Consider the following 14,735-nt stretch of genomic DNA (forward strand, 5'->3'; position numbering starts at 1 on the left):
GTAATTAATGAGGCTTTCAATTATACCCAAGTTCTCCATTATAACAGCAATGTGAAGAGCTGTACCCCAGTATTTACTTCTTGAATTCACATCAGCTTTCTTGCGGAGCAGATAGTTCACCAATCTTTTATCATTATTGAAAGCTGCTATATGAAGCAGCGTAAAACCACCCATGACTGGAACCACTGTATTGATATTTTCGACATTTACTTGTTTGATTAAGTTGTCAACGTATTCGCAATTGAATATTGAACGGATAGATTCCATCGTAATGAGTGATGCAATTAATAATTGTCGACTTTTAAATAATGAACTGTTAATTTGATTAACTTTGGCACTTTACTGTGAGAGTAACTGTTCACTTAGTAATAACTTCAAGTTAAATTATTAACGATCACTGATTTTATGTTTGTAGTTTTGGGACAAGATTGACTGTACGACTGATCGTCTCAAGATCGAAAACGGTTTTGAATGATGTTGTCTATGGTACCTTCGACCTTAACAAAATCTCCCCAGATAATTACTTTTCTCCCCCACTCTTAAATATCTGTGGTCATAATTCAGGAAGAGAGGGGCAAAAGGGAGTACTTAAGGAAAGACTGAGTTTTTGGCGGCTCGAATAGGGGAAGAAGGGAGGGGGATACTCACTTTTTGTCTCAATATACCACATTTATCGAAAATTAAATATCTTTAAATTTGAAGCGAAATGCGTCGTGAAAAAAAGATTTGATATTTGCTCTTTTTACCCCTTTTATTTCTGCTAGTTTTGTTCCATGTGTTCGTCATTAATATGCTCCAACGAAAAAAATTTTTATATGGGGCAACATGGTCCCTCTAAAAAATCTACCAAAATTCGGTTATTACTTTATTTCATCTGAAAGCTACTAATTAATAAATTTTTTTCTCTGTGTCCATCTTTGGTTCATTTTACTCAATCCGTGGTTAGATATAGGGCGAATTCTTATACGTCGCGTACCAGGTTTTCAAACTACAAATATTTTTTATTGCAATAAAATTTATTTTACATAATAATCAGTTTGACTTCAAGTAAAGAGTCTCTGTGTTTTTATCTCATTCGAAATTAATCTACTGAAATAATTTATTTATTTTTCCGTCAAGCTTTTGAATTAACAGTAGGAAACTTATGAATTCGAATTAAAGCTTAATTGTAATTTAAACTATAAGAGAAAATAAATTTCAAGTGGATAATTATTCGGAACTGGTAGTAAAATTGAGGATAACTTGTGACACTTAAGCCAGAAAAATCTTAAGTGAGTAATTACTTACGCTTAAGCGAATACATATTTATTCCAACTTCAAATTTTGAATGTTAATATTTTTCCAGGGGCTTTGATATTTTATTATTTAGGTTGCATTAAAAAAGTTATAAGAAATAAATAAAGGCAAATGAAATAAATTTAATGTGACTGATGTATTGCAAAAAAAATAATTGTTTAATAAAAATTTTAATGACAAGAAATATATGATTTTTTTAATGGAATGTTTATAAATTTTGGTTGGTAAATATCATAAACTTGGTAATTATTTTTTTTATGTCTTATAGTTTTAAAAAAAAATCTATATCTTGTTGCTCATAAATTGAATATTTGTAATTGGAGCATCATTTTAAAGATTCATCATTCGCTTCTTCAAATTTGTTTCTGTATAAAAAATTCTTTGATTTTTAATCTTTCAAATTTTATATTATAGTCAAGGGAATGGTTTTGATGAGTCACCATTTCTGGGACATAATTTTTTTTCTACTCTTTATTACTGTGAATTTTTAATTGAAATTCAAACCAAACTATCAAACATATTACAAAAATTTATTTAAACAAAAACTTATAAGGATATTGCGCTTTTGTATAGAAAATACTACTTATTTTTACTGATCCAAATCTTCCCAAATTCTAAATGGCTTTGAAGTTTCGCCATTTCTCCCCCATCACCAAATCTTTTTATCGTCAATACTTATAAGTTACACATTGCGAATTCGCTTTCAATCCTGCGACAAATTTTTTATAAACTAAAAATATTAGTTCGTTTACCGAACTCTTGCGAAATGAGTTTTTATGCCATAAAAATTTTATCATGTATCTTTTATGGTTGATGAAAAATTTATGATTTTTGAAGAAAAAAAAAAGTTATTACTTCTGATCAACCTAATAACTTTTTTTGGTTCTTACTAACGTAAACTTTTTTTTTCGTTAATTCTTTTAGCTTGTTTTGTTCATCGACTACGATAAGTAAATTTTTATTTCAAGGCTAACTAATATAAATTTTCTTTATTTATTTTTCAATTCTTTCAGCTAAATTGTATATCAAATATTATTTGTTATAAAATTTACTTGAAATGTATAATCGTCACGATAAAAACTTATTTAAATATTTTTATTTCAGGGCCAACTATATATAAAATAGTTTTATTTGCACAACTTATAGGTCTTATACAAATTTTTACATAAATCATATTTTCATTTGGTAAAATATTCACTTCGTTATATATATTATTTCTTTCTTACTTTTTAACTTCTATAATTTATTTGTTTTTGGCTTCTTATATTTTTTGCACGTCACAGTCTTGGTATCCCGCTTGCACTACGCTCCGTAACCCTGAGTTGACTCTCAAAATTTCTTCAATTCTCTTGAAGACCGTACATAGTTTTATATCAACCTCTCCTTTTAATTTCGCTATCATTTTTTCTTCTACTTTTTTATCCTCTAACCCTCTCCACTCTTCTAGCAGCTCTTTTTCCTTCTCCACCCCTTTATATATTCCTTCACATTTTAGTAGGCTTATCAACGTTTCCTCCTCTTTTCCACACCCTCTACAGCTCCAGTCCCTGTACCCTTTTTTGCCCGCTCTTCCCAAATTTCCACACCTTATCCTCGCCCACATCTCCTTGTCCTCCCCTCTTACATTATCTTTTTTCCAGTAGTTATCTTCTTCTTTCTCTAATCTTATTTTTTTGTTCAATGTATTATACGTTGATTTGTTTATTGCGTCTTCAGCCTCCTTTTACGTTCTCTCTCATTTTCTTAATGCCCTCATTCAGCTTTTCCTCTATTTCCTCTACTCCCGCATCCCTGTAGATCATCTCTATCACCTCCTCGCATTACATTTTTTTTAGCGCAACCTTCACCATTTTCCCCCATTTCGTCGGGCACCTGTTCATAATCCCTCTCATTTCTTCTTTCAGTGCTATCCTTGGCCATCTCTCTTTTTCCATCATCATACAATCCTTCATATATCTTACTGCTCTTTCTTTTAATATTACTTCCATCATTTCTACTCTCATCTCGTCCCTCCAAACATATTTTGGTGTATCCCTTCTTACTCCTAATGCCATCTTGCAGAGCCTCCTATGCACCCTCTCTATTTCTTCCGACTTTTCCCACCCCCAGACCTCCACTCCGTACAAAGCTACTGTTCTTGCCACAGTGTTCATCAGATACATCCTGTCCCTCATGCTGTTCCTTTTGCTCCTTTTTATCACTCCCCATACTGCATTTGTGGCCTTTTGTGCTTTTTGTGCTAGTTCCTTTTTTTGTTTCCCTGCGCTATTCCTTGTGGTGAAATGGTACCCAAGATATTTAAATTCTTTGACTTCTTCGACCTCACTTCCTTTATACATCCATTTCTTTCCCTTCTTTTTTCTACCTCCATTTCTGCATATTAGAATTTTTGTTTTTTCCACGTTCACCTCCATCTTATTCTCTTCTGTGTATCTTTCCAGCTCTTTCAGCATCCCTCTTAGCTCCTCTTCTGTGTCCGCAACTAGCGCCACATCATCCGCATATTTCATGACATGTATTCGTTGGTTCCCAATCATTGACCCTCCTCTCTTCTTCTCTTCCATCGTCTTTTCTAGGTCGTCGATATCTATGCCATATAACGCTCCGCTCATCGCACACCCTTGTCTTTCCCCTTTTCTTGTTATAAATTCTTTTGTCTGTCTTCTTTTTCCTACTTTCACCTTACAATATGTTCTTTTATATATTTCTCTTATTATTCTGTGCATTCTCCCTCTGGCCCCCTTCCTCCATACCTTTCTCTTCATTTTTGGTCTCCTGACTGTGTCGAACGCCGCTCTAAAGTCTATGAACCCGATGCATAATTTTCCTCCCTTCCTCTTCATTTTGTTGTTTATTAGACTATTCAATACAAATATGTGGTCCCTTGTCCCTTTTTTTTTCCTGAACCCCGCCTGACTTTCCCTTAAAATTTTTTCTTTATCTATCCAGTTATTTAGCCTCTCCGTCATCATAGTTGTCAATAACTTGTACCCTGTATTTAGAAGCGAAATTCCCTTGTAATTTTCTGTTCTTTCTCCGTCCCCTGCTTTGTAAATCGGAATTATCACTGCTGTGTCCCATCATTCTGGCATACTTCCTTCGTCCCATATTCTATTTATAATTTCGCCTATCCATTCAATGACATCTGGTGCACTGTTCTTTATAAATTCTGCTGCCATCTCGTCTTCCCCTGGAGCTTTGTGATTCCCGAGCTTTCTTATTGCGGCTTTCACTTCTCTCCTGCTGAAGTTTTTATCGAGCTTCGGCTCCTCTGATCCTTCATTACTACCTTCTCCTTTCCACGGCTCATTTTCTTCTTCTTCCGATTCTTCATTGCCTTCCCCATTCAGCAGATCACTAAAGTGCTTTTCCCATTGTTTTGCTTTTATGCTGTTGCTTGCAGCTCTTTTCTTTCTTCCTCTGAACCTATTTATGGCTTCCCACCATTTTGTCATGTCTTTGGCGTTATTTATCTCCTCACACCTTTCCATCATCCACCTTTCCTTGCTCTCTTTGATTGTTTCCCTATATTTCTTTCTGCTTTCCTTCAGATTTCTTTTTTTTTCTTTGTTATTATCCTTGATGAATTCTTTGAGCTTCTTCCATACTTTTTTTCTTTTTTTTTACCCTCGATATTGTACCACTTTTTTTTCTCCTTTGTATCTTTGTCCTTCTTTCCTTTCATCACCATCCCCGTTTTTTCAGCCCCTTTTCTTACTATTTCCTTTATATCCTCCCACTTAAGCTCGTTTTTTTCCTCTACTGCTTCTGTCAGTGCTTCCTGCGTTGCTTCTGCATACTCCTGTATTTTTTCTTTCTTCCAGATCAGCTTATTTGCTCCAATTTCTTCCTGCTCTTCCTCCTCTGACATGCAGCTTCCTTCCTTACTCTCTTCCTCATTTCTCTTTACCTTATATCTCGCCAACACTGGTAGATGATCTGACTCTATTCTTTCCACCACTCTTACCTCTATTTCTTGCTCATCGCCTCTGTCCAGCGTTAGTATTAGGTCAATTACTGATCCTAAACTCTCTTCGTCTCCCCCGACGTAAGTTATTTCCCCACCTTCATCTCCTCTTGCTCTACCATTCCATACGCAAAGTCCTAACTCATCACACATCTTTAGTAATTTTTTTCCTTCGCTGTTTACTGTCTTGTCTCTCGATTTTCTTTTTTTCCTCACTCTGCCTTCGTCCTCTCCTGTTACGTTTTCTTCTCCGATTCTCGCATTAAAGTCCCCAATGATCATCACACTTTCGTCCCTGTTTGCACATTCTTCTATCTGCCTTCTTAGCTCCGTTTCTAATTTGCTCATTCCTACATTGTTATACACTGTGATTATACTTTCACTTTCCTTACTTTCTTCCAACATCATTCCGTATTTCCATTCCCTGACTTCCCATTTTAATTTGCAATTTTTTTTTATCCCAATAATATGACCTCCCTTTGCTCTTCCTCTCTGTTTCTCTCTCGTCGCAGGCTTCGCCCACCATTTGAATTCTTTGCTCAGCCTCTCACATGTTATTTCCACCTTATCTTCCATTACCCATGTCTCCACTAGCACAACAATCTCGTTTTCTTCCATCATTGTGGCAGCTTTTTCTACCTCATTCATACCTGCAACATTCCAAAACTATATTTTCCTTCTATTTTCTTGCTCTCTTCCTTTATTTTGGTCCTCTTTCTCCTTGGCCTCTGTGTCTCTTTCTGTACCCACTCTCCACTCCTTTTTCTCATCATTCGCCCACTTTCATAATTTCAATTCTCCTTTTTTTTCATTCCAACACCACCATACCTCACCAATTTTTAACCTTTTTTGCTTCTTTTCTTTTAGTTCTTCCTCCAGCTCATTTCCATTAATTTTTTTTGGCTTTTTTTCAATGAGCTTTTCTTTTTCTTGTCTTCTCCATTCTTCATTTGTTTTGTCCTTCTTATCTTGTCTTTTCCTCGCCTCGCTCACGAATCTTTCCACCTCATTTTCCAAGCTCCATTCCCTCATTTCTTGAACATTCCTTTCATTCGCCCACGCGTTTTCTGTTTCCTTCACTCTTGATCGCCCTCTTTCCTGCCTTCCTCCACTGTTACTCTTTCCTTGTCTCTTTGTGTCGTGACACTGACTGTCGTGTTGCTTTCCTTTTTTTTTCCTCGGTTGCTTTTGTCTTATTTGGTATGTTCGTCTTACTTTCTTTCTCCTTTTTTATTTTTTCACTTAGCTCTTTAATTACTCTGTCCTTTTCCTTTATGCTTTGTTCTCTTTTACCAATTTCCTTCTCTAATCTTTCTATTTCCTGTCTGTGTCTTCTTTCCTTTTCCACTTGGTCTTCTCTACATTTGCTCCTAATTATTTGGGCCCCTATCTTCGAGGTTTCTTGTCTTGTACATGCCTTTATTTCTTCCATTGATTTCATTATCAATTCTTTAACTTTTGTTTTTACCCTGTCTTCTATCTCTGCGATCAATTGCCACATCTTTTCCTCTGAATTTTTTTCACTATCCTTCATTTTCTGCTTTTGGCTCCAATTTGACATTTCAGTCTGCGTTGCTTGTTCTCTTGTCTTTTTTCCCACTTCATCTTTCTGTTTGTCTTTCCTATCATTGATTGTCTCGATTTTATCTAACTCTTTCGCCTCTTCATTACTGTCCTTCTCAACTTGCAGACTTCCTCTACTGTTTCTTGCCGGTGTTCTCGCTAGCTGAAATCCGGCTCTGCACCAGTCTGTTCCTACCTCATTTATGTTGTCTGTGTTTTCTACCTCTTTTGCTTTTGCCTTTATTATATCCATCTGACTAAACACAAATTTTTCTAACGCTCCATTTTTCATACCGTAGTCTCTTTTACTCGCTGAATTTGTACTTTTGAATTTGCGCGGCCTTCCCCTCCTTCTCTTGGTCATACCGGCGCTTGCGCCATTCGCTTTACCTCTCTCATGTCTTTCCTCGTCACTTGTCATCTCTTTGTATGTGCTGCCCTCTCGTTCCTCGTCACTTTTTTTTTCGTCTTGTCTCCCGCCAATTCCTCTATGTCCGCCAAAACCCGGATTGCTTTTACCTTTTGGTTTCCGCGTCTTTTGCTTTTCCCGTGCCACAGCTTTTCTTTTTTTTTATTATTCACCTTGTTTGGCGTTTTTCACTCCCACCTTTTTTACTCTAAACTTACTTGCCTTTTCTTTTTTTTTTCACTATTTCATTTATTTTTGCACTAGCTACTCTTTTACACGTCTGTACACTTACACAGCTTACAGCGCTCCTTTCAGGGCCAACTAATATTTATTATTTTTTTTTTTATTCTTTCAGTTAAATCTTATATTAAATAAATTATTGTTTATAGAATTGACTTAAAATTACACTTTTCAGCGCTTCATTGTATTGAAAAATACTTATTTAAATGTTTTCATTTCAGGGCAAACTAATATTTAATTTTTTTATTTTTTCAGCTAGATCATTAACTAATTAAATTGTTACTTATAAAACTGACATCAAATGAAAAATTTAAACTCCCCATTGTAATGATAAAAACTTACCCAATAATTTCTGTTTCAGGGCCAACTAATATTTATTTTTTTATTCTTTTTTTTTCAATTCTTTCAGTCAAATTTTAAACTAAATAAATTATTGTTTATAAAATTTATATTTAACGGCACTTTTCAGCACCTTGTTAAAAAGTTGAAAACTTGTTTAAAAATTTCCATTTCAGGAATCAACTAACATGAATTGTTTTATTTTTTTTTTTTAATTTTTTCAGTCAGGTCGTACATCAAATAAATGATTCTTAATGTAATTGACGTCAAGTGGGACTTCAGCGCCCTATTATTACGACGAAGAGTTTTTCAATCAATCCAATATCAAGGTGAACTGTCATAATTTTTTCTATTTTTATTTTTTGACTTTGATTTCAAGTAAATTATACAAAAAACAGCCATACCCATACGTAAAACCATACCAAATTAAAACCGAACGGCTTTTTTCAGCGCCTGGCTCACATGGAGAAAGTTCTTGAGCTTTTGGGGTCCTGTTCATGCAGGGCCCCCCCCCCCCAAATTTTTTATACGTCTATTCTTTTCAAGTTTCAAATTATACTAAATAAGCAGTCATAAGAAATACAAAATTTTTTTTCCGTACAAATAACATAAAATTTTTTTCTTGCAGAGTATAATTCCCTTAAATAAAATTTCCCAATACCAATAAAACCCATCTTTAATTTTATCCTTTCCCATTGGACTCAACAAATTCATGAAACTTTTTTTTGTTGAATTTTACGGCAATTAGTAAAAAATTTTTTAACCTAGTCTGCAGAATTTTTATCTATCGTCTCTGTACTTAAAGATAAATATATTTATAAACTAAAGTGTAAACTATAATTTAACAAAAATCAAAAAATTGTAATTCTTTGTCAGTCATTTAAAACAATGAAACATTTACTGCGAAAAAATATCGGAGCATTGATGTGAGTTAAATGTTACAGAACTTAAATTATTATCCACGAACGTAAATTATAGTGGCCCTAAAAAGAGCCATTTCCAACTCAAAGTGTAAAACTTCAGTATCCAATTATAAAAAATCTGTACATAGAAATAAAAAGAATTCCTGCCGAAAGACATATTTCGTTTGAGATTTCCTCAAAATAACATGAAAACCAAATTATAGAGTCGTGATGACAACTTTTTTTTCACAACCCGGGATATTTTTCTACTACTTATTGGTTAGCCGATACCGACTCAATCAATATTGTTATTATTTTGCGTTATAAATAATTACTCAAAGCTGTAAAACTATAAAACTTACACTCTTGTAAACATTAAACAGTCAATAAAAATACTTAGTTGGAATACTTTTATTTGTTAAAATAAGAGACTAATGGTGAGGCAAAAATAAATATATGCACAACTCGAAATGTATAAAAAATCATAATTTAGTAAATATTAAAATTTGTACTTGTTGTTTAGCCACTTACTAAATAAATATAAATATTGAAAGAGTATGGAAGCAAGGATTGAATTCTTAGGTGTAAACTTGAATTGTTCTTTACGTATGAAAAATTTGGTGGCCCTGAAAAGGGCCGTTTTTAACTTAAGTCAGAACTTAAGTATCTAATTAGAAAGTATCTTCACCTGTACCATGATATATACTTCATCGCTGGCTTCATGTTATATGCCACAGAAGTCGTCTCTGCCACGTCGTCTGATGCAGTTGCCCAAGTGTATGTAGTCATCGTAGGCCTTGAAAGGAGCAGACTGGTCGGTGAGGGTCGTCAGGTTACCGAGCAAGTCAAGGGCGAAACACTGGGCGGTGTATCTCGTCTTGAGGTCCTTGGACTTGGACGGTTGGATGCCCAACGAAAGCCAAAAGTTGTCTTCCCGGTCGTGGCTTAGCTCCATACGGAAACTCCATGTTTCCTGGATGTCTGTCCTCGGATACAGGGATGACTCTGCAACCTCCACAGCTCCTGAATCTGTCGTGTATAGCTTCGTGCTGATTTTAGTCAGCTTAAACGTGTGGCCAGTTGAATTAATGAAATTCATCTTGACGTGTGAAGTTAAAAACTTGAATATTTTGCGTGACGTACAAAGTAAGTTGTCGGTTGGAAATGACCTACAATGAATGTATGACCATTAAGTAACCTCTGACCTTTACCACCTCCACGACTAAATTTCAACGTACTGCTTTCTGATTGGCTCGCAGTTACCGACGTGATGATTTTCTCGTAATTACTTTCTATCGGTACACGCGCACCAATCACAGCAAAGGAAATATCCCCTCTACTACTTCTAGCTTTCTTATTGGCTCGCAGGTACCGACACAGTGAGTATTGTTGTTATTTTTCGTCGGTACGTGCGATCCAATAGAATTACCGAATCATCGATCCCTGAAATATTTGCATCAGACAAAATATTTAGCATTGCCAACGATGGAATATCAAAACTTAACAATATTAAAATATTCCGTTCGCATTTAGTTGATTTTTTAATAGTAGCTGGCTATTGGCTACTTCAACAATTTTACCACACTGTGAATGATATGAATAATTTTATTGATATATTTGTGAAATTTCAGGAGACTTTCGTCTGTTAGAGAGACTCAACTTTCCTTATGACAAGTACACCAAATAATTGTTTGAAAAAATCAAAAATTAATAATAGCTTTTCTATTAATAGCTTTTTCGTAATTCGTAACAAAAAAAAAAAAAAATAATATTCCGGTACCGGGAATCGAACCTTTTTTTTTTTTGTTTAAAGTTTCTTTATTTAAATTTACCATGTCATACATAATAGGAATAAATAAACTAAATAACATAAATCCTTAATTTCTAATTGTTTTAAACTTATTAATTGAGATCAACTGGCTGTTGTTGGCAGCGTCTCGGGTCTCTACCATCTTTGTAATTTTATTTACTGCTATTATTAGAGCCACCGAAGGCTCCGGTCGCGATAGTCATTTTTTATTTTTTAATTATTTTTTCTTCCATTTAGCTTTTATTAAAACAGGAAAACAGTGGCTAAGTGTGCTCCTGTGGGCAATTCGAGCCTGTTGTCAACTACTACGTTGATCGTTGTTGGTCAAGCGGTAGCTTGGTTCCCGTGAGCAAATTTAGGGTTTTGTGCGCCGATTTTAAAAAACTACTAATACACTTTTCTATTAAATGTAAATTCTTTTTTTGAATAAACAGCCACTGTTCGCGTTAACAAATAGCCAGGTCCGTGGTTCGATATAGGGCGAATTGTTATACGGCGCGTACCGGGTTTTCAAACTACAAATATTTTTTATTGCAATAAAATTTATTTTACATAATAATCAGTTTGACTTCAAGTAAAGAGTCTCTATGTTTTCATCTCATTCGAAATTAATCTACTGAAATAATTTATTTATTTTTCCGTCAAGCTTTTGTATTAACAGTAGGAAACTTATGAATTCGAATTAAAGCTTAATTGTAATTTAAACTATAAGAGAAAATAAATTTCAACTGGATAATTATTCTGAACTGGTAGTAAAATTGAGGATAACTTGTGACACTTAAGCCAGAAAAATCTCAAGTGAGTAATTACTTACGCTTAAGCGAATACATATTTATTCCAACTTCAAATTTTGAATGTTAATATTTTTCCAGGGGCTTTGATATTTTATTATTTAGCTTGCATTAAAAAAGTTATAAGAAATAAATAAAGGCAAATGAAATAAATTTAATGTGACTGATGTATTGCCAAAAAAATAATTTTTTAATAAAAATTTTAATGACAAGAAATATATGATTTTTTGAATGGACTGTTTATAAATTTTGGTTGGTAAATATCATAAACTTGGTAATTATTTTTTTTATTTCTTATAGTTTAAAAAAAAAATCTATATTTTGTTGCTTATAAATTGAATATTTGTAATTGGAGAATGATTTTGAAGATTCATCATTCGCTTCTTCAAATTTGTTTCTTTATAAAAAATTCTTTGATTTTCAATCTTTCAAATTTTATATTATAGTCAAGGGAATGGTTTCGATGAGTCGCCATTCCTTACGAAAAATTTTTTTTCTACTTTTTATAATTGCAAATTTTATCTTAGAATTTAAGCCACAGGTTAAAAATGTGACAAAATTTTACCTAAAAAAACTTGTAAGCAACTTGCGTTTCTGTACAGACCCCCGTTAATTTTCGAGACCCAAATCTTCCCAAATTCTAAATGGCTTTGAAGTTTCGCCATTTCTTCCCCATCACCAAATCTTTTTATCGTCAATACTTATAAGTTACACATTGCGAATTCGCTTTCAATCCTGCGACAAATTTTTTATAAACTAAAAATATTAGTTCGTTCACCGAACTTTTGTGAAATGGGTTTTTATGCCATAAAAATTTTAACATGTATCTTTTATGGTTGATAAAAAATTTATGATTTTTAAAGAAAAAAAAAAGTTATTACGTCTGATCAACCTAATATTTTTTTTTGGTTCTAACTAATGTAAACTTTTTTTTTTCGTTAATTCTTTTAGCTTGTTTTGTTCATCGACTACGATAAGTAAATTTTTATTTCAAGGCTAACTAATATAAATTTTTTTTATTTATTTTTCAATTCTTTCAGCTAAATTGTATCCTACCAAAAGCAGATTCTCTGTAGAACATCGCGCCAAGTACACGTTTAAAATTTATTAAAAGTAAAAAAAAAAATTATTTTTTACAAAAAAAAAGTCAAATCGAAAAAATACTAAGTACCTAGTATGATGCAAAATCATAACAAACATTTTCATAAAATTTCAAAAAAAAATTGTATTACAAAATTTCAATGTACTTGGTGTGCGTTACTACATGTACTCAAGCAAAATTAATTTCTTATAAAATCAACCATGCTTTTTTTTACTCTTTTGTAAGCACACCAAGTACATTGAAATTTTTTTATACAATTTTTTTTTGAAATTTTATGAAAATGTTTGTTACGATTTTGCATCATACTAGGTACTTAGTATTTTTTCGATTTGACTTTTTTTTTGTTAAAATTAATTTTTTTTTCTACTTTTAAAAAATTTTAAACGTGTACTTGGCGCGATGTTATACAGAGAATCTGTTTTTGGTAGGATTTGTTTTCTTTTTGTCCTGTTGATTGTGAATAGTTTTAATGTATACTATTAGAAATCGACTTCCAAACTAAACTCCTAAAGTTCGTCTTAAAGTAATGCGTAGTCGTGATATATAACACGTGAGGGTATACTGTTTATAGTATTATTTTTTAGAAACAATATAATAGTACTGATAGTTGTTACCAACGTTCGTAGAAAGTTGACGATAATCTACTACCGCAACCTGTCACCAACTTTCTGAGAAAATTTAAGGCAACTTTTCGTCAATCCTGTCAACTAAGGGAATGCCAGCTATTGGCATACATTGGAACAGTATTTGCGGCCAACTTGATAGCAAGTTGCTACAGTTGGTTGCCACTAGCTTGCTTCCAAATTGATTATCAGAAATCGCTTAATGAAGTTGGATATTTGAGCTCCAACTTAACTACTCATTATAAACCAACTCAATATAAACCGATCCGATTTATTTCAATTGCCATCGTTTGTTGGTCGTTTGTCGATCAATGTTGACCTATCAAAGTTGTTTAAGGGTTAATTGCTCAATTATGAAAAAGTGAATAAAAATTAACCTTTAATTTTTTTCATTGAACCCCTCTATTTCTATATTTTTTTAATTTTTTTATTTAAATTGCTAGGAAACCGTTTGTCGGTGATTGTTGCCCTCGCGGTTTTGATTTACCCTGGAAACACCCCGGAAACACGGTGGATCCACGGTGGTTACACGGTGGGTTTTTTGTCATTTTATCACCGTGATTCCACGGTGATTACACGGTGTATTCACCGTGATTCCACGTACACCGCGTAATCACCGTGGATACACTGTGGAATCTCGGTGAATACACCGTGGAATCAGGGTGGGTACACTGTGTTACCATCGTGGAAACACTATGTAACCAGCGTGTATACACGGTGATAAAATGACACGAACCCACCCTGGATCTACCGGGATTCCACCGTGTTTCCACTCCCAGGGTGTTCCCAGGCTGATTTAAAATCGTCAGGGTGGTGAAAACAAATAAAACAGTAATTTATTTATAACAAAAATGTAATTAAAAAACTAGAATTTCCATTAGTAGTCTTCAATAAATAATATTTTTTTTCTGTATAATGATATTTTGTTTCTCTATAATGATATTAAATCTTCCGTTAAAAAATTAACTTAAAAAATAATTATTTGTTTCCATTGATTAAAAACCTGATTTCCAAATTTCGCCAATAAGGTATTGACAGGTAGCGCCACAATGTTGTTAGATGTACGAAATCACCCTAAAAACCACTTTAGATTAAAACTGACAGTAATTTGACAATTGAAATTATCAAAATGTGCTGCCTGAATTGGCCGACAATTTGATAGCAAAACTTGAAAATAAAATTAGCGGTTAATTTTTTTTTTTAATTTAGAGGTTACTTTTTATGCTAGAAAAAAACCCTAATAAAAGTTCCCATGAAATTTTTGTCAAATGTCTGTCAAATTCGGGCTTTTCCGTTTTTGACGATAATTCGTATAGGACTTTCAAAATGAATTTGCATTCGAATTCGGGTAGTAAATTTACGTCAAATTGTATAGCAAGTTGTATGCAAATTCTCGTCAAAAATGGAATAGCCCGAAGTTGACAGACATTTGAGAACAATTTCATAGGAACTTTCTCTAGGGTTTTTTTCTAGCCAAAAAAAAGTAACCTCTAAATAAAAAAACAAATTAACCGCTAATTTTTTCTTTCAACTTTTGCTATCAAATTGTCGGCAGATGCGGGCGGCAAATTTCGGTAATTTCAACTGTCAAATTACTGTCAATTTCATTCTGGAGTGACTGTTAGGGCAGTTACGGCAGACGTCAACTAACCCTAATAGCACAATTTGCTTGAGCAAAAGTTTACTGTACAAA

The 14,735-nt window shown here is 33.5% G+C and overlaps 2 protein-coding genes across 2 annotated transcripts; both read right to left on the reverse strand.

Moving 5' to 3' along the window:
- Nucleotides 1-3,116: 3,116 nt before the first annotated feature.
- LOC128668896 (uncharacterized) lies at nt 3,117-3,908 on the reverse strand. Its single transcript, XM_053742700.1, has one exon. It carries the CDS (start codon nt 3,906-3,908, stop codon nt 3,117-3,119), a length of 792 nt encoding a protein of 263 aa, XP_053598675.1.
- Nucleotides 3,909-4,376: 468 nt separating this feature from the next.
- LOC106693950 (golgin subfamily A member 6-like protein 22) lies at nt 4,377-7,247 on the reverse strand. The gene is made up of 3 exons (XM_053742701.1): nt 6,479-7,247; nt 4,905-5,913; nt 4,377-4,722 (listed from the first exon to the last, which is right to left on the reverse strand). The coding sequence occupies exons 1-3, from the start codon at nt 7,245-7,247 to the stop codon at nt 4,377-4,379; spliced, it is 2,124 nt and encodes a 707-aa protein (XP_053598676.1).
- Between the last annotated feature and the right edge of the window lie 7,488 nt (nt 7,248-14,735).

Source organism: Microplitis demolitor, unplaced genomic scaffold (assembly GCF_026212275.2).
Source record: "Microplitis demolitor isolate Queensland-Clemson2020A unplaced genomic scaffold, iyMicDemo2.1a ctg00000118.1, whole genome shotgun sequence".
NCBI classification, from domain to species: Eukaryota; Metazoa; Arthropoda; class Insecta; order Hymenoptera; family Braconidae; genus Microplitis; species Microplitis demolitor.

Coding starts and splice junctions, on each gene's coding strand:
- LOC128668896 (XM_053742700.1), bottom strand. CDS start 3,908: ATGAGCGGAGCGTTATATGGCATAGATATCGACGACCTAGAAAAGACG.
- LOC106693950 (XM_053742701.1), bottom strand. CDS start 7,247: ATGACAAGTGACGAGGAAAGACATGAGAGAGGTAAAGCGAATGGCGCA. Junction 5,914..6,478: donor AATAAAAAAGGAGAAAGAAA/GTAAGACGAACA, acceptor GGAATGTTGCAG/GTATGAATGAGGTAGAAAAA. Junction 4,723..4,904: donor GGTAAAAAAAAAGAAAAAAA/GTATGGAAGAAG, acceptor AGCCATAAATAG/GTTCAGAGGAAGAAAGAAAA.